We start from the raw sequence: 19,024 nt of genomic DNA on the forward strand, positions 1-19,024 counted from the left end.
TTTTTTCATAGTACCATATTATTTGGACATTCTTACGGCACTTTCAGTGTAAAAGTAAATCCTTCAGGGAATATACAAGGGGGTATTCAAATGAAAAGGTACGGTACGTCGTAAGAACATGACCATTAACATAGATGTCTATGCCATCATGGGAAAACGTAGCGGGACATCTAAGGATGCAATTGGAGTCTCTGCCGTGGATCGAAGCGTGTGGGGGCACCTGCACGCGCAAGAGAGTGCAGGGGCTCTTATAAAGAGCGCCGTCCAATCGACGCGGCGGTGTGTGTGAGGACAGGATTGTGAGGATGCACTGCCACATGTCCTCACACGCGGCAGTGCGTGTGAGTACAGGCGTTGACATTGCAAAGTTTGATGATTAAGGAGTAGCGACGCATTATACGAATTCTGATAGTGGAAGGTGTTAAACCGGCCACCATTGATCGCCTGCGATTTCCATGTGTCTCGTCCCATGAAAAAACACCTGAAAGAGAAGCGCTTCAGTTCGGACGACAAACTCAAGGACGCTGTGAAGGACTGGGTCTCGTCATGGCCAAAGGAGTTATGGGAACAAGGAGTCCTTCTGTTCGTTCATCACTGGGATTGTTGTGACCAGGCACACAGTGTATGCAGTCACCGACCGTTTATTCGGACACCTTCGCGGCACCACCACTCATCCCATTGAAGTAATGTAAACTCGTGACCGAAAATTCAGACGCCCCACAGTGCGCCGTTCGATTTTTCACACTCCGGCTGGCTGATCGAGTGCAACGTTGAACGCTACGACAAGCTGTCAGCAATGTTTACGATATTTTTGCTAGGTTGCCAGCACTGAAATTCTGCCAGTGTCAAAATCCACGCAGAAATTGCCGATCTTGAAGGCTCTGTTTGTTAGCTATGCATAACGGTTGCCTTTTGGCTTTAGCCAGTGAAGTATCCATTCAACGGCTATTGCGGCCCAACAGCAGGCCAAGCCAAGCCGATATCGGAATCAGCTCGGTGCGGCGTTTGAGGTGAATGACGACGCGTACGAGTACGACGCGGATTCTAACTCATACAAAAAGAGTACGCCAACACAAGCGATACAACATCAACTAGCCCAACGTCGTTCCCTTTTGGCGTTTGAGGGTTTGCGCTGTCGGATGTTTCTGTGGCTAGGCCTGATCTGTGTCCCGAGCTTTGTGTCTCACTCCCTTGTTTGTTGCTTGGCATGCGAGGCTCGATCTGCTGAAATTGCTCCGACACCCCCGTTCCATGTGCTCCGTCAGAACTAAAGAAACGCGGCAACTACAAGGCCCTGACGATGGCGAAAAATGCAGCGATTATTCACCAGGTAGAAGGCGGCCGACCTCAATCCAAAGTTGCTTGGGAGTGTTCGCCGAGTTGTGTGATGAGATCATCCGTCAGCTACTCGAACCAGCGCATGTGGGCATTGACTGCCGTGATGACGCGCCTCCCACACCACAGCCATCAAATGCAGATTTAGTGTAGGCCGTTGCAGTGCTATTGCCGACCCGCAGGAGTGGCCAAACATTGGTTGAAATACAGGCTGACAAGATCGCGCGTAAGCGTGCATGTGTACAGACACGCATTGACAAGTTTTTTCCAGCCGCTGGGTCAATACAGGTGCTTTTTTCTGGTAAATCCTTTCTTTCCGACTCCCAATTATTCGGACTTTTTGGTGGCTCCCGCCGAGTCCGAATAAACGGTTGGCGACTGTACTTTGAATAAACTCTTCATTTATACCCACAGTGTCGTTTCGTACCTTTTCATTTAAACGCCCCTTGTACTTTGATTAAAGCCGCATCTGACCCCCGCGACCCCGGCATGGTCCCTGTCCCTTCGAAAATGGGTGGCAGCTTAAAAGCGCGATTTTTGTTTTGATGAAGTTCCGATTTAATAAAGTAAAATGCTGATTTTACCAACTTCCTTATATAGAGGTAACTGTATCTCCTGGCCTTAATTTACTGCTTTATATACAGTATATTCATGCAAGGAACACAACGCATGCATGAATGTCTAATAACATTCGTGACAGAAAGGTAGCAGGTGATCAAAATAAAGGAACAAAAACGGGCACACGACTGATGACAATTGCTGTGTCACAAAATTATGCCTCTAATGGCTGTACAATCTGTAACTATTTTAAGGGGGGACACTGCTCTTAAAAATGTTTCTTTATTTCTTGACCGATTTTGATGAAACTTGGTGATTTTATGTATATTTGTATGCTGATTTCAAATATACAATTACTTTTCTGGTATAAAGTGTAGATTTTAAAATACAAAATATCTCATGTGCCTTTTGGGTAGCAAGTTTTTTTTAAAACTGAGTTAGTTACATAGTAAATCAGCATATCACGATAATCTGCAATCGGAACTGTGTGCAGTGCAACAAAAATGGATATTCTAAACCCATTAGAACAAAAATTATAGGATGTTGAACGTTTGCAGGTGAGTCATTTCAAGCTAGAATTTCACTCGTGAATGTTCAACACACCATAACTTTTGTTCTAATAGGTTTAGAACATCCATTTTTGTTGCACTGCACACAGTTCTGATTGCAGATTATCATGATATGCTGATTTACTTTGTAACTAACTCAGTTTAGAAAAAAACTTGCTCCCCAAGAGGCACATGAAATATTTTGTATTTTAAAAACTACACATCATACTAGAAAAATAATATTATATTTGAAATTAGCACACAACTATACATAAACTCGGGAAGTTTCATCAAAATCGATCAAGAAATAAAGAACTTTTTTTCAAGTGCCATGTCCCCCCTTAAGGACAAGCAGCGACACTCGTCAGTCATGGGTGAAAATTGCCTACTGACCGTCAGGAATCTTTGAAGGAGAGTACTCAGCACATGAAACAATGGCCTTGATCAAGTTCAGGGACTGGACAATGAACCTTTCAAAAAGAAGACCTGTGGCAACAAAGATGCAGGAACATATGAGCATAAAGGCAGCCTCCCCCCCCCCCATAAAATATTTCCTTCATAGAGTATTAAACTTCAGGATGTTCAAATATTTTGAATAGAAACTGTCTTCTGAATTCAACCAAATACCAAATCTTCTAAATTTAATATTTGAAATTTACAACAATTTGCACACCACTACTCTAGATATGAAGTTAAAAGACAACCCTGTGGAGCATGTCGGAAACTTGTAGCCACATTCAAGGCTAACACAGGAAGCAGTGATAGCAGTCACATAAGCACAAAGAACTGATAAATACTAGTATGTGCTGTAAAAAATGTCAAAGCAGACTCCTTTCAAGCATGCGACTTCAGGTACTAGAAAGATACAAACCTTCTCCAGCTTCTGTGAAGCATAGGGAAACCGCAGTCTCTAACGACGGCTTGATGAATGGGATGTACGAGAATGGATGCAGTTCCAAAACGTCGTGCAGCTAAATGAGAGAATAGGCAAGGGGAGCATAACGCTAAGTACAGCTCACACTGCTGAGTCTCATAAATCGATGATGCATAGAGCACGCCCCTAATAATTCACAGAACCAACACCATTGAAACTTACCACTTTCGTGAAGAGTACTACATACTTCTCACAGATCAGCCGAAGATTGGGGTTAATACATTTCAAGGTCTTACCTAAAATGAAAAGAGAGGTTAAAATACAATATATGCAAATGTGTGTAACTGCTTGACATGGTACAACTTGCTGCACTTGAAAAATAAATGCTTCTAGACTGATATACTACGAGTTGTGGTCCCCTAGCATAGCCCTTTCATTTAATTTTTTTGCTTCACCTTAAGATTAACGTTGCAAATACTACTGGCACAATTTCCAGAGCACATACTTTATCCCAAAATGCCATCATTTCTTAATGATTCTGCCTCTGCATCAAACACAACGTCTCATCAGTGAGGACACTGACATAATCAGAAATCTACAAGTAGGATTTTAGTGCTGTAAGAACATATAGCCCAATACTTTCTGTCTATGTAACTACCACCGAAGTCTAAATGCAATGGGAGTTTTTCAGTCTACAGCAGACACTCGGTAAACAGATGCCTCTTAAACAAAGTGCTGCTTGAGTGGAACTGCGTCTAATACAATTGGCTTCATACTTGAGTTCTGCACCCCTGTTCATCTCCCAGAGAATGGAACTCCTGTTAAATGGAACCTATTTTACTAGCCCCTTTAGGTTCCATGAGATTCTACTGTATATGAGACTGGAGGCCCTACTACTGTAGAAACCAAAGCAGTCAGGGTTTTTTTTTCTGAACATGCGCGGTCAATGGAACTGTGCTTAAAGGGACACTAAAGGTAAATAAAAATTTATGTCAGCGTGCAAGATCAAGGTTTCAGAACGTCTAAAACGTCAATACTATCAATAGCAGTGCTCTAGTAATAAAGAAATTAAGATAAATGGAAAACACTATATGCGCCACCAGTGGGACGTTTTGGAATGAGCCTGATGACATCAAGAGTCCTGGGTGCAAATTATAACTAATATTCAAGCTACTTACGAAAAGAAAAGAACAATCCGAGCATTGCAAGACGTAATAAAATGCTGCTTGTGCGTTTCTGTTTGAAAAAGAACTTGACATTACAGTGGAGAACGGCGCGGGTTGTGCAAAAGTTCCATTTTCGCAGAGCCGCGCTCCACTCGTGCAGTCGCGTCTCAGTGGTAATTTCGTTATCGCGTACTGCTGTGTGTGCCTTGCACGCTCATGAAAGTCGCTCTAACGGAAACTTCAACAAAATGCCATGTCAATCAATGTTGTGTAATGAGCCCTTCAGAGCAAAAGCCACTGCGTCAGCTGCATGGCAGTAAAGGCGGGCAGCATTGGGCAAGGCAAATTCTACGTCAGGAGGCATTTTCAGATACGCGATTTGAAGTACGCTAAAGCTGTGTGGACCACTAAAACGCAACTTTCATTTAAAATAAGCATTTACTTGACAAGAAACAAGAACCACGAGGTTTCTGGAATGCCATTTCAACAATCAACGTCAACTTAACATTTGCCTTTAGTGTCCCTTTAAAGTCAGCGTATCTATGCTATTTATTGGGCGACTAAGCAAATAATAACAATAAAAAAATAGACGTTGGAAATGGCTGTGACAACAATCCTCTAACATCAGGAAACGTATATAGATTTTGTTATGTGCTTATTAAAAAATGAAAGAATAAGGAAGACTCACGGCATTCAAGCATAGGCTTCATCCATTGGAACACTAGTGTGAGGAACATTGTTGCCTCGGGAACACGCGTTGGCTCTTTAAAACCGTGCACCACCAACTTCCGAAGCACTGGCAAGGAAGATTATAACAAGCACATATAAAATACTTGTACACATCCCTAATAACAAGTTTTTAGCAGATTATATAGCACAAGTGAAATTGCTAACAGGTCTGTCTAACCAATAATAATATCTGGGGTTTAACGTCCCAAAACCATGATATGATTATGAAAGATGGCGTAGTGGAGGGCTCCAGAAATTTTGACCACCTGGGGGTTCTTTAACGTGCACCTAAATTTAAGTGCACGGGTCTCAAACATTTTTGCCTCCATCGAAAATGCAGCCGCCGTGGCCGGGATTCGATACCACGACCTTCGGGTCAGCAGTAGAGTGCCATAACCACTAGACCACCGTGGCGGGGTCTTGGTAAGTGCAAAAATGTAACAACAATTATTGGTAACAATGACTGGCACAGCAAAAATATCGTAGGTCCAATTTAATTTCAATAGCGAAATGCCTGAGCTCATAAAATATGCATTACACATGCCCGTCTGTCAACCTGCGAACTTTAAGCTGGTAAAAATTTAACAGGGACAACACTGCAGAAATGGCAAGGAATAGCAGGTTTTTTATTAATAGTATGTTTTTTCTGAGCACACCTTTTTTTAAGCACCTACCGTAAAATGCCAAGCAAGCGCCCCCCTCCCTTTTTTGGGAGATCTGAAATAAGCACCAGTAACCTAGCAAGCGCCCCACCTTTAGATGCAACAAACATAGAAGAGCAGAGAGAGCAAACAAATGATTTTTAGATCCCTAAGATTATTTTTGGCAACTTTGTTTTTGCTGATCTTGCCTACCATAGGAATTCATTCGAATAAACTTGCTTGAAGCTCACAAGCTCCCGATGTGCAGATACTGCATGCAATGGTTTCGTGAAATGCAATGAGCAGGTATTTTTCTGGTGTCCTTTAACTATCAGTAGAATTTCAAGCTCAAAGGTAGCGAGCAAAAAGTTTTTGAAGACAGTGTTTTTCTGTAAACTTGGTGAAAACTCTTTAAATAATGCAACGCGCTTAAATTTGTAAATCTTAAGAAATATCAAAGAGAGCTAGCACGTATGCACATGTTAGCCCTTTCACTGTTTTCGTGTACACAAAAAAATAATCCCTGCATAAAGGTTGACAATGCAAGAAAAATGAAAATATTACAGTAAAAGCTTGTTAATTTAGAAAATCGGATAATTCGGATGTGTTCTCTGGTCCCGGCCAGCATATACATTCTTTTCTTTTTATACATCTTTTCTTTTTTTTTCCATGCTTCTTTTTTTTTTCCTTCCCTTGACTACGGTTTTATTATGCGAGCCTATTTTCTTTATATGCACATACCACTAATCGCTCTTGTGTTGCACTTTCTTTGTAATTATTTGTTGTTTCCATTGTATCAAAATTTGTGTTGTATTCAACTACTCTATATGCCCTCCTGCTATGATCCTTTTGGGATTGGCAGTATTTACAAATAAATAAATAAATAAATAAATAAATAATCGAGCTAAACTCTCGTTAATTCGGTCATATGGCCATAACCCGGTTAATTCGGATGATCCTGCAAGCGTGAAGCGCTGCAAATGTGCCATGCAAAAGAGCGATAACGACGTTCGTGGCCAACCGAAACGAGGCGGCGCAGTCAGCATTGCCATTGTCATCACTGCAAACCATACGGTAACGACAGGAAAGCCAGAATGCTTCATGCCTATTTGCGTTTACCACCGTGTGTGGCACTTCAATGGGCGCGGGCATCCAAAAAGGCACAGTCGCCATCCAGAGTCACGTTCTTGGCGACCAAGGCTTCACGGCTGTGGCAAATGTCTTTTGCTTGCCGGTGAAAAAAAGTATCGTTTTGTGCACATGGTGGTGGTGGAACGCGATAAGATGGGGGTGCAAAGCATGTTTGAGGCTAATTAAGACCTGGGTGTCTTGTGGCGCACGGTAGCATTGTTAAAGAAGTCGCAGAATGACGAAAATTGTGGCTTTTACACTGCTCTTATACAAAATAAGTACAGTATTTATGCATTCATCAAGAAAATGAAAGTGTGTTGATGTAATCGACACACTTCAGTACAACATATTCGGTGAATTCGGAAATTTTTCATGGCCCCGTGATATCCGAATTAACGAGCCTTTACTGTACCACTAGTAGACATTACCTTTGAGGCAGAGATATGACTTTTCAAGTGTAATGCCCACGTTGTTCTGGTTGTTGGCCATTTGGTTAAGAAAGGCTTCTGTTTGGTTTGTCCACAGTTGCAATATAAATCCAAAAATATTGCTGGCAAGCTGAAAAAAACACATCGCATGTTTCTGTGATAAACATGCTTTCAAATTGCATAGATACAGTAATACTTATGAAAGAATTATGTGTCTTGTACAGCAGATTCAATGCTTCCTCTCACTCTTGCAATAATGCATGGTCTGCGCATGCTCAGTCAAACCCAGGAGAGCACGATGCCGGCAACATTGCCACAAACCACAAAAAAGTTGTATGCACTACTAGTAGATTTTTAATTTAGATATGTAGGAATCTGGGATCTTACAGTAAAACCACGTTAATTCAAGCCCCATTAAAGGACCCCTGACAACAAAATTGCAAACTTGAGATGTTTGTGTTGTTTGACTGCCTTGCATTGACTGCCTTGCATTGACTGCCTTGCAGTGTTGTTTGACTGCCTTGGGCATTTCCGAACGATTATCAGTGGCGAACGTTTCCTTTAAGATATTTTAATTTGGTTTCAAAGTAAGTGTGAATGTTCATGTGGGTTGTCAGCACGTCGAGACATTGCCACTAGTAGTATGACATGGACAGAGGTCCATCTTTGACATTAAGTGAGTAAAGCGACTAAGTATTGTTGACATCACAGACAAGTTTGCGGGGCACATACAATACCACGACTGGCGCGTGACGAGGGCTATTGCTCCTAAGCCCCCTCCTTCTGTTGTCACACTCTCACAATAAAGAAAAACAGGAAAAACAAGAAAGAATTTGCACGCTATTTGCTGCACATCTGAAGGACAAGTTGATCACATTTTAAAGTTTTTTATGAAGAGACTGCAACTTCTTTTTCCCGAGGAAGCCTAAAGGCAGATTCTCGAGGCTTTATCAAAGAATCACAAAAAAGGTGGAGAGAATCTGACTGATCATCAGTAGCTGCAACAACACTGGACTGCTATGAGACAGATGCATCAGGAGAGTCCTTAAAAATGCACATTATTAAAAAAAACAGTTTAGAACTGACCTCTTGAAACACCCTTCTGTCTCCAGCAAGGCGTTTTGATGCCAGCGATTTTGTGACATGATGAAGCACAAGCAGGCTCCTCTGCTGTGGAAGATCATCCGGATTTCGGACAACTTGCAGCAAGGTTGGCACAAGCTCGGGCCACTCAGTCGGGCAGTCAAAGCGGGCGACTTTGGAAACCAACACGGCAAGTTGTAAGGCAAGCTGCAAGAAAGCCAAATTTCCACCATATACATCTTTGTTCAGGAAACACTGAATGCCTGACTAAATTTAGTAAATCTCCGTTGTTTCTCAAGCTCTTTGCTTTAATAATTAAAATCAAACAATTAGAGGGGAGTTGTGCCGAACAACATGTAGAACTTATTACTGTCAGGTGAATACACAACACGACAATGCTGCATCTGATCAAAAGCAGCTGTACTAGGGAAGCCTCAAACAAAAGCCAACATCAGAATAAGATGTCTTATATTCACCAGGACTTGTCTTTCTGGAGGCACAAGTGCCCCTTCCCAAAGTTACAGCTTCATAACTGAGTTTCACTTGTTGGCCCACTGTTGATAATATCGTCTCCACCTTCTGTGAGCCCCTCTGAACATTGCAGCTGTCATGCAGTGTGACCATGTAATGCTCCCCTCGGAGATCATGAGCCATTTGGCACAATACTGATTAGCAGCAGTGTTGCCGACTCTTATGAAAAAACGTCATGATAATCCTTCACCTAAACACTTGGATATGTCCCAGGTTAGGCAATCCTCTGCGCCATCTCTTAATTTGAGGCCGAAGTATTGCTGCAATGCTATTTTTTCAACCACCAAATGTAGCAACTGTTTTATTAGTGTCGAATAGGTGATGTTTAGAACATTAGACTAACAATGGTGCTTCCAGCTCCATAATCAAATTTTGTGCATGTAGTTAGCAAAAGCATTGCCTTCAAGATTAGCTACATTAGTCAGAAAAAATTGTTGCTGGGACATGAATTTTGACACAAACTAGTACTGCTCGGGTTTTCTTCCTGCCAGATTCCCTCATTAGTTGCAATACTCAAAGAAGTCTGGCCAATGTCTATTGTTTTTATTGATACACAAGAACGATAAAAGTGGCAGGGATTCCAAGAAAGCAATGAAAAGACCAAACGGTCTTTGCAAAATTGTAGTAGTCCTGCTGTTTGCATAAGAACATTAGCATCAGATATTCGTGATAGCACTGCCTGGTGACTAGGCCAATTTATGTGCCAAGCTCAAAAAGTGCTGCAAGGATTGTTTTGTGAGAGTTCCAACAGATGTGCTGTTGATGAGACCTAAAAAGTGACCTTATGAAAGGTGTCAACACATATGTGAACAGTTCATTGACATGCCTGTCCTTCTTCAAAAAAAAAAAAAAAATTACGACTTGCCTGGTTGACTGGCTCATGAAAATTCGATATCATCTTCTGCCTCAGAACTTTTTTCTCATCTTCTGATATTGCACTGCAAAGAAAAGAGAGAAGAAGTGGTATCAGAAAAATGCCAATATGACAATGTAGAAGGGGCATTGTGCCGAAGGATAATATTTTGTCCGTGCACTCTTTATGTAGATTACAAGTTGATGCCTTTTAGTATTTTAGCCAGGATGTCTGAATATGAGGATGCAACCAAACGTGATTACACTGCTTCTTTTAGTAACCTGCTTACTAAGCACTTGTCCCTTTTTAAAATGTTAATGCACATGCAGACAAGTATATCCATTCCTTATTGTACTTGTGATGAATATGAAGCACAGGATTCCAGATTATGGCCCCCCATAGGTATACCCACTGGTGCTTTTAATCCTGGTCCCCAATTTGTACTAATTGTAACCCACCTGTTATAAAGAAGACCGAAACAAAAGTTAATATTGTAACATAGCCCTAACATGCACCTTTCAAGCATTTCAAAATGCATTCTTAAATAATGATAAATATACTTATACTAGCACAAAACCAAAGTGTAAGTATATTTATACTATGAATGACTATAAAAGTAATTAACACAAAGTACTTACTTAGTAGCTGTTTTCCTCCAGTATCGTTCAATGCCATTCTTTATGTACAAGACTGCCAACCACCGCACATTAACTTCTACACTGTGGTCTGAAAAGATGGACTGGAAGAAGCAATGAAAATACAAATAAGTGAGAAATAATAATTTTAAAATACATAAGGTACGTAGTGCACGTACAAAAACATGACCAGCAGTAGCTCGACTGTACAACCCCAGTCAAATGATCAAAACACTGTGTTCCTGACTGCACGACTGTGAAACAATGGCTCGTTATAGGTTATTGACATGCAGGATTGACCAGAAAGTCGTGTACATAAGGCTGCCTCGTGACTTGGTAATGGTAACGTATTATGTTGTTGCCCAACATTGGGCAGTTAGCAACAAATATTCAGCCAACTCTCGCTGCAGAAATTGTCATCCGATAATTTTCTGTGGAAACATATGTTCCAAATTCGTTTGAGTTCAGCTGAATGTGACTTCAAAAGTGGTCTGAAAGGAAACAAAATGCCACTAAATCTTCTCAATGCAAGGTAACTATAATCAGAGGACAAGCATTCTCTAATGCTGCACACAACTTGTTTCAACTTGATTCAACGACAGTGAACTTTTACTCGCAATATATTACGCACATCTAAGGATCATAGAACAAAGTTCATAGTACAATTTGTTCGTCAAGATTACGACGCTGTGGACATAGTTTGCCTTATCTACAATCACTTGTCAGAAGCGAGATCAAGCGCCTAAGAGGACAAGTTCGTTTTCTGGCTTCCGACCGGTAAGCAAATGCACAACATTACGAAAAGACCAAAAATGCGCTGTGTGATCAGCCACTAGACATCCCCTTTTACATGGCACTATGACAAGAATGAAAGCCGCAGTGCGACTGATCATCGATATCCCTCTATTTGCCAAACCATGGCAGCAGCGTGTTGCTCCCGCACTTCAACTTAGGCTTTACCGATCAGTTCCCAGTACCGTTGCATCATTAAGAAGCGTAAGCTTAATCCTGATATACGAAATCTTCGAGCACGCACTGGTCAGACAAGCTTACTAAACACAACAACGGCTTACCAACAAAGCCGAGTAAAACCACTTTTCGGTCTCCCAACACTTGAGCTGCTGTTCGGCAGGCTTTAGCTGTTCGGCGTTCTGACTGGCCGCTTTGCGGAGTGTCTCTAAAACAACGGCACAGTTCTCCTGATTCATCTTGCCGCTATCATTCGGCAATTTCGTTCACTATTTACAAGAGGTCCGCATTCACGTCGCTCGTGGAGGCCGCCATTACAACTACAACCCGTCAAAACGAGATGCGGAAACAGGAGGAAGCGAATGGCATTTCCGGTTCCGTTTTCAGTAATGGCGACGGCCACGGCGTCTGCCTAATTCTGAAGGTTTGTAAGGGAGTTTCGGGCATGACCACAGGGTTTTCGCCTTCGCAACTGATCTCAATTTAGACCTGTCGCCGAATGAAATCCAGAAGCACACTGAGGCAAGTGTTTTTTCATAACGAAAAAGCGAACTACTTGCTGTTGACGACGTTGTCGTCACGGAAACGATATCCATCTGTCGAGTGCCTTTTCGATTAGCCGGCTTTGATCAACGTAAAGCAGCTGCTGTAAGGCCAGCGTGATGCTCTGTCCTGTGCTCAGCCTTCCAGCCTCATAGCAACTGCATTTTGCCGTAATAATACATGCGATCGTCCCTTCGATCGAACGCAATGAGCGTGAATCTGCCAGCATGCGACGTGTTTGGTGGGCTTGTCACATGCGTCATCGATGCTTCGCTAAACGCCTTCTACGACCGCTAAATGGAAGGAGCAGAAGGTGTCATTACGCTCGCTTATGTACAGGTGCCATGTGCCCGGCTGTATAGGTTGACCATGGACAGGCTACCGACCCACTACGGCCGTCAGGGACAGCCACGATCCCAAGTCATATATCACTCGCCGAGGTAAGCTTGACATTTTCGCTGCTGCCCCATCGCGTTTCTATTTTGACCAAGAGGATTACTCGCACGCAGGTTCAAAGGATACGTGGCCAGCCTTGTTCTCTCCAAATGCATCCTGGCATACGCATACTTCCTCTCGTACAATATCTTAAATTATCTTCACGTTGTACAGTTCCTCTTCATCGCGCGCCTTGTGTAAGTACCACCTTTTATGACGTTGATTGATTAACGTTCATTCGGGACGGTTCATTCTCATTTATATGCATTATAGCCTTTGTTAAGTTTCGCTAACGCATGGTAAGCTGTCACGTTTTCGCTTGCTTAGAAATAAAGCAATGGATATCATACCTGCCAACTTATCACGTTTATTTGCAGTAGGTGAAAACTTGAGGCAAGAAAAGCTATTCAGCTTTCATCGAATAGATTTCTTCAGAGAAGCATGGCTGCACGGCGCTCTTGAGTTTTGGTTATGTTTTTGCCTATGAAATCACACAAAGCTAATTGAACTGAGGGCTCATTCACACCGACAATCAACAGAGGCCACACTACCGACTGCAATTGGCAACCAAGGAGTGGCAAAAGGTGACCATTGTTCGCAGTGGCAAGTATGACTAGCCGGTTTCAACCAAACGCCGGCTTTCTGACCATTTGCAACTGGTCATAAAGTGACCAAATTGGTTGCACAGCCTCTGCCAGTCACTGCTGTGAATGAGCTCTTAGGCACTGAAATGACCACCATGAAAAATGCAGTATACTCTGCTTGAACAGAAATAGAAGGACTCAACTATTTTCTCACATGCAACTGAACTTTCATTTTCATTAAGCATACAATATCGTCATAATGTAACTGTTCGCAAATACCAAGTGCTGTTAACATCAATAACGAAATAAAAGCAAATGGCACTATATCTAGAATTTCAGAAAACCATGCACAAAGAATATTCGCACAACTGAAAGGTTGGCAACGGATTTTAATCAGAGTTGACCGCTATATACTTCATTATGTAAGATTATTTTCTGATAAAAGATTTGTGCAGAATTTTTTAGAATGTAGCCCAACGTGAATGTCTCCCACTTCTTGTACAATATCTAACTGCTTGTTTTAAGACACTTTCCTTGAAATTGCATTTTAATTGAATCTGCTTGATGTGGACTGGGTCTGAATAATGCTTGCATCTCTGTTACAGTGCTTCAACTGCGCTTGTAATTATACAAAAGCCCTTCTCAAGTGGGTCAAAGCTAACCCGCTCTCAAGTAAGTGCACATTCCTTGGGGCACATATTTAGGACCACTCTGGTCAAAACTGCGGCTCGTTTGTCTTGCCTTTCTTCGTGTACCGGCCTATTGCGCAGTTTCGACCAGAATGAACTCGTACAAACTCGCCCAACTCTCCACGCTGCTTATTTAGGACCACGTTGTGGTATTTACCATTAAAAGCAAATTACTTATTGTGGTAGCAGTTATAGGAGCAATTTAAGGGAAAATTCACTGTTGGTTGTGGTCTGATGCACCAGCTCATCTCCTAATTTAGAAAAAAGATGTCTTGAAACTTGTGCTAGTCTTGAGATTTCCTACTGAGCGGGCATGTCTTGAGTGTTGACTGGCTTTCTTGCATCTTTTTACTGACACTTGTGTTTTCTTTTGCCGGCTACAGTGGCTGCGGGTTATTCGCCATGCTGTGATCAATTCTTCTCTCACGCTTCTGGAGCTTTTTGGCCTCACACTGTGCGGGCCTTTACGGACAATTCTGCTCACCCAGCACAAAGACCTTGTTGTCATTGTTGGCATCAAGGCTCTCTTCACGAGTGCTGGCGGCCACTCTAAGGTGAGTCAGTTCATAGAGAAGTGAAAGTTTAGTCTGGAGGGAAGCTCGAAGGAGAAAGAACAGACAGCATTTGCAATGAGCTAACCATGAAACTGCTCGGTTAATAAGTTAATCCCTTTGTGTGGTATTCAAGATGTAGGCACGACCCAAGTGCTATTGCAGTGAAGTGCAAAGTGCTTGTAGGCATTCGCAAATTCGAAATTGTTGGCCTTTATTTCCCGAAAATCTCACGGGAGAGAATCGATGAGAAACTGTTTTCATCATGTGAAAGCATTGCGTTAGGGGTGTGCAGATAGAAACATTTTTTAGATATGCATAGATTTTTTTATGTAACTCATATTTAAGTTGAACATTTGACACATAGTATCATTGGACATATGTTATAGTATCATCGGATATATAGTATCATTTAACTATCATCAATTTAATTAGTTTGTTCTTTAATACAACCATGCAATGTATTGTTCCTAATAACTAATTCCTTTACTGTTGTCCAAAAATGATACTTCACTACGTTACAAGCTACTTATCCTTGTATAAATTTCTTTGGGTTATCTTTTCTTTCTAATTTCTGATGACCTTGAAAATATATAATATGCCTCACTGTTTGCCAACATTCTAATGACCCCCCATTTGTGTATCATTAAGTGGTCCCCATGACAATTGTTACTTCGGGACCTCCGATTGTTGCACTTACCTTGGTCCTGTATTTTATTTTGTTTGAGTTCTTAATAGGGGCTCTTTGGAAAAAATATTTGAGGCCCGTGTACTTAGATTTAGGTGCACATTAAAGAACCCCAGATGGTCAAAATTTCCGGAGCCCTCCACTACAGCGTCTCTCATAATCATATCGGGGTTTTGGGACGTTAAACCCCATATATTATTATTATTATTATTATTATTATTATTATTATTATTATTATTATTATTATTATTATTATTATTATTATTATTATTATTGGGGGCTCAAGTAGACTTTCACCATGTTCACCTCTTATTGAAGGTTTTATCCTGCAACTGTTTCTTGCTTTGCTTTCTGTTTCTGTTTTTGCAGTTTAGAGGAGCAGTATGTTTTATATTGGCGGTGTTGTCGCTGCTGTTTCTTGACTTCGATGACAAGGAAGCTCTGCCAACAGAGCACCGTATCCTTATCATTTTATGCACGTAGTTACAGAAAGTTTTTACAGTCAAGGCAAGCACTGGGCCTAGACTGTACAAGTAAATAGTGCTGAATGGGGATTTAGTGTTGCTGGTTTGCTCATCATTTTGCCGGCACTAGCACATTAGTGAGATTGCTCGTGATCTTTTGTTGACCATCCACCACATGTGACCCTCACAATCTTTTAAATCAGCCCTGTGTAATAGTACCTGCATGATTGACACACTACATTGCAATAGGTATAAAGCTTATAGTCACGTTAGTCTTGCGTGATTGCGTTGTCACTGGGTGTTTTATGTACTTACACAGTAATACAGCTTAGTGAAACCTCAATGTAACGAAACCCAATTGAATGAAATGTGCATTTTAATGAACTGCATATTTTCATTTCCAAATCTTACCTTAATCAGAAACCCCGCATTTTCTTGTTTTTTTTTTTTTTTTTCATAATTTAGCAAGGTAACATTGTGCCACAGGTTCAATTTGATGAAATCCTTGTGCATCGCATACACACTCCTGGTCCCTCCATGACAAATGAAAGACTGGTAAACATCGGGAGGGAGAAAGTCCCATCTCTGATAAAAGTGAGTGTATTTCTTTTAAGCTGAACCTATGTCAAGACTAACTGGTTCTCAGGATTGCTTCATGTCAATATTAAACGTAGTGTGCAGCAGTTCTAACAAGATTTTGCTCAGTGACTTCACTAGCTGAAATGTTGCATGTAGACACCTGACTGGCATTTCCAAATTGAGCAGGAACACATCAGATAACGATCATGAGTATTCATGAGGTTAGAGCCTGGCAAGAACAAAAAGAGGTACAGTATTTCTGTCACAACTTGACAAAAACTCAGCTGAGGGCTACCAGCACCATGGGTTGAGCCACGTCTTTTATTACCTGGTCTCCCTTCTTGGTCTTCCTGATCACAAGGTAAGACGGCTTTGTTTGTCATATAAAAGTATGTTTCTGACTATGCACTTCTAATGAAATTCCAAAAATACCTTTCAATACAACTCTTATAACTCCTAATCTATTAGAACAGTAAAATTACTACGGGAGCATAGACACCACGGTTTGGTAAATTAAATGAAACTTACTGACACCTGCTCACATATTATATCTTTTAGTTAATCAGGCTCATACTCACCAAGCTCTACTTAGCTGGGCTCACTGAAACTTGGATGTACCAAAATTCTACTCAGTATAACTCACTCAGACCTGTGAGTTGGTCTTAATCTGAGGGAGTAGACTCGTGAGCGAGTCCTCCAACTTATAACAAGCACACTTCACAGATGCATGCTTCGCTCCTAAGTGTGTTTATGTGTTTTTTTTTTAATTTCCAGTAGACCCCTTTCATAATTTCAAAGCTAGCTTTCCTGCGGTGTCGTTAGCCCAACTAATGGCGGCTAGTCACTTCTGCAAACAATGCGTTCAGGCACAGTTTGCTTGCGCTATGACGCAGAAAGTGTAGAGTCAGCTCTCTTGATATAAACACGCATAATTGACAAGTCCCAGCACATGCACCTAGGACCTCCTCTCCACTTTAAGCACGACAGGCGCTGCCATTACGCGGGCAAATGTGCAGCGCAGGGAGGCGCACTTGCAGGTTATGAAAAGGGTTTGTTGTCTCTTTGTGCTACATTGTATGCACCTGCAAGTACCAACTAGCCACATGTCTCACTTACTGACTCAAAGCTAAAAAAACAGTGCTCTCTTGACCACGTCTCACTGCTTGCCTTGCTGCACATAATAGTCTCCTGCTCCACAGACCACACGTGTATTAGCATGTGTGGTACTAGAACTGTTGCGTTCGTAAAGGGTTCTGCTTGCCCTGTTCACATCATTTCACACCCATATTTTTCATTACACTGCCTATGTTGTTCATTGGTCACATGACTTTCTAACCTTTTTTTTTTTGTCATCAATGAATTCTTTACATCTTTTTCATGTCAAAGCACTTTCAAAGGCAAAGCATTAGTTTTTAAAAGGCTTATGAATGCTTTAAAGCGACGGTTTGCTTTTGCCGAGTATACTAAATGCTGAAAAGTTGAAAGCCTACTGATCTTTTTAGCCGAAGTACAGAGTAAGTTCAAACAAAAGCTCGTCTACAAGGCTGCCTAATCTTTTGCCTTTGTCTTTCAGGGTGGTGTGCTTCTTCTAGCGCTGACCTTGTTGCTCCAGGCAGGCTTTCGGACCCTGTCTCGCACATTGGCTGTCGATGTTGGTGGGGCCAAGCGTTTGAATGCACTGTCAAGCGTCATATCTACTGTGCTTCTAGCACCACTCCTGCTATTTGTTAAAGTGCCATCTTCCATGGTGAGCACTCATTTGCTGTCGGATGGCTTAGTTCCGTCTTTGCGATTCACAAGTGCAATGCAATTCAATTACCATGATAGCTTGTACAAACTATATTTCTAATAACAATTATCCTATGCTTAACAAATTCAATGTTGTAGCCACCCCTAATTCCCTTAATGTAAAATAGCATATTGTATTGCATATTCATCTGTTGTATATCAGGAGGAGAAATAAAATCCTAGCTTTACGAAAGCTCTGAGTTTCAAAAATTCCATAAGAAACTAAGTATTGAAATCCTGCCAGTATGGCCATGCTTCTGGGACTGGAATTCTCTTGCAGGAACTCTTAAAAGCCTCAAAATGATGTACAATTTTAGTGAGTGCAGAAAATACATAAGGTGACTGCATTAATCGGGCAATGTAATCACTTACTCAGCTGAACACGCCACACTATAAAACTCAGGTCTCAGACTTATTTAGTATGTTGTGCACGTCACTCCCAATTTCTTTTTGCCGTTGCATCAGTACTAACAGCTTATTCTCGAGAGCATTTTCTGTAGTGCGCTTTCCGTAACCAGGTAGTGCAGCTTTGTGTCGGTAGTCGTGAGGCTAAGCTGCATTTCACTTTTGAAGTACTAGTGCATGGCTGGAACAAGAAGGGCTTTCTTTTTTTTTCCCTTTTCAGTGTGAAGCTAACCTGAGTCAAATAATGTATGAGAAATACAGAAGGTACTGCATATTTGTTGACTTCTTGAAAACTTCTCTTGAAACTAGACAAGTGAGACAGGCTGCATTTGTGTTGGTCTGAATTTATCCCATTCCTAGCACAGTTTTTGAGAAGTCAGTTAATCGTGCACCAACAAACTCACTTTAAAGCCTCTTTTCTGTGTATTTGTATTGGTTGATTTCAGATGTTCTTGCAAAACCCCTGCATGTTCGTGTCAATTATACCTCGTGTGGGCCATGAATGGCATCTCAGTAAAGATCACATTTCGTGAAACGTTTCGAAAAGTGCTTTCTTTGCTGCATCTCCCAAAGAATGTAAAGTGTTGCAATCATATGTGGAATCTTGGCAAAGTGAACCTTTTGCAATAATTAGAAATATGGCAGCACCTCCACGTGGTAAATGCGATCAGTGCCAGCACAGTCAAAATAAAAGCCTTACTTTTCCAGCATGGGCAGCATTCTTATGGAAAAGTTAATCGGCACATTTTTCTAGACATTGAAATATATGACTGCAAACAGAACCACAGGGACTGAAAGTGTTTTCTGTCCTGGCCTT

General features: G+C 41.5%; 2 protein-coding genes across 5 annotated transcripts in view; one reads left to right on the plus strand and one right to left on the minus strand.

Moving 5' to 3' along the window:
• The window catches only part of LOC119388124 (importin-11), a 137,394-nt gene extending 125,566 nt beyond the window's left edge, over positions 1-11,828 (minus strand). For all 4 annotated transcript variants that reach the window (XR_007415503.1, XR_007415505.1, XR_007415504.1 and 1 more), the window contains exons 1-9: positions 11,586-11,828; positions 10,516-10,616; positions 9,890-9,962; positions 8,497-8,700; positions 7,411-7,540; positions 5,170-5,277; positions 3,538-3,611; positions 3,313-3,412; positions 2,835-2,927 (exon numbers count right to left, since the gene is read on the minus strand). Coding sequence is in view for 1 of the 4 variants with exons in the window: in XM_037655773.2 (XP_037511701.1) it covers positions 2,835-2,927; positions 3,313-3,412; positions 3,538-3,611; positions 5,170-5,277; positions 7,411-7,540; positions 8,497-8,700; positions 9,890-9,962; positions 10,516-10,616; positions 11,586-11,720 (1,018 nt within the window). In the remaining 3 variants the exon portion in view is untranslated. The remainder of the gene's footprint in view (positions 1-2,834; positions 2,928-3,312; positions 3,413-3,537; positions 3,612-5,169; positions 5,278-7,410; positions 7,541-8,496; positions 8,701-9,889; positions 9,963-10,515; positions 10,617-11,585) is intronic.
• Positions 11,829-11,853: 25 nt separating this feature from the next.
• The window catches only part of LOC119388125 (zinc transporter 5), a 34,076-nt gene continuing 26,905 nt past the window's right edge, over positions 11,854-19,024 (plus strand). The window contains exons 1-8 of the mRNA XM_037655774.2: positions 11,854-12,003; positions 12,364-12,464; positions 12,534-12,656; positions 13,649-13,715; positions 14,116-14,286; positions 15,341-15,428; positions 16,299-16,375; positions 17,588-17,761. Coding sequence (XP_037511702.1) covers positions 12,394-12,464; positions 12,534-12,656; positions 13,649-13,715; positions 14,116-14,286; positions 15,341-15,428; positions 16,299-16,375; positions 17,588-17,761 — 771 coding nt within the window. The 5' untranslated portion in view covers positions 11,854-12,003; positions 12,364-12,393. The remainder of the gene's footprint in view (positions 12,004-12,363; positions 12,465-12,533; positions 12,657-13,648; positions 13,716-14,115; positions 14,287-15,340; positions 15,429-16,298; positions 16,376-17,587; positions 17,762-19,024) is intronic.

Source organism: Rhipicephalus sanguineus, chromosome 3, assembly GCF_013339695.2.
Source record: "Rhipicephalus sanguineus isolate Rsan-2018 chromosome 3, BIME_Rsan_1.4, whole genome shotgun sequence".
Lineage (NCBI taxonomy): Eukaryota > Metazoa > Arthropoda > Arachnida > Ixodida > Ixodidae > Rhipicephalus > Rhipicephalus sanguineus.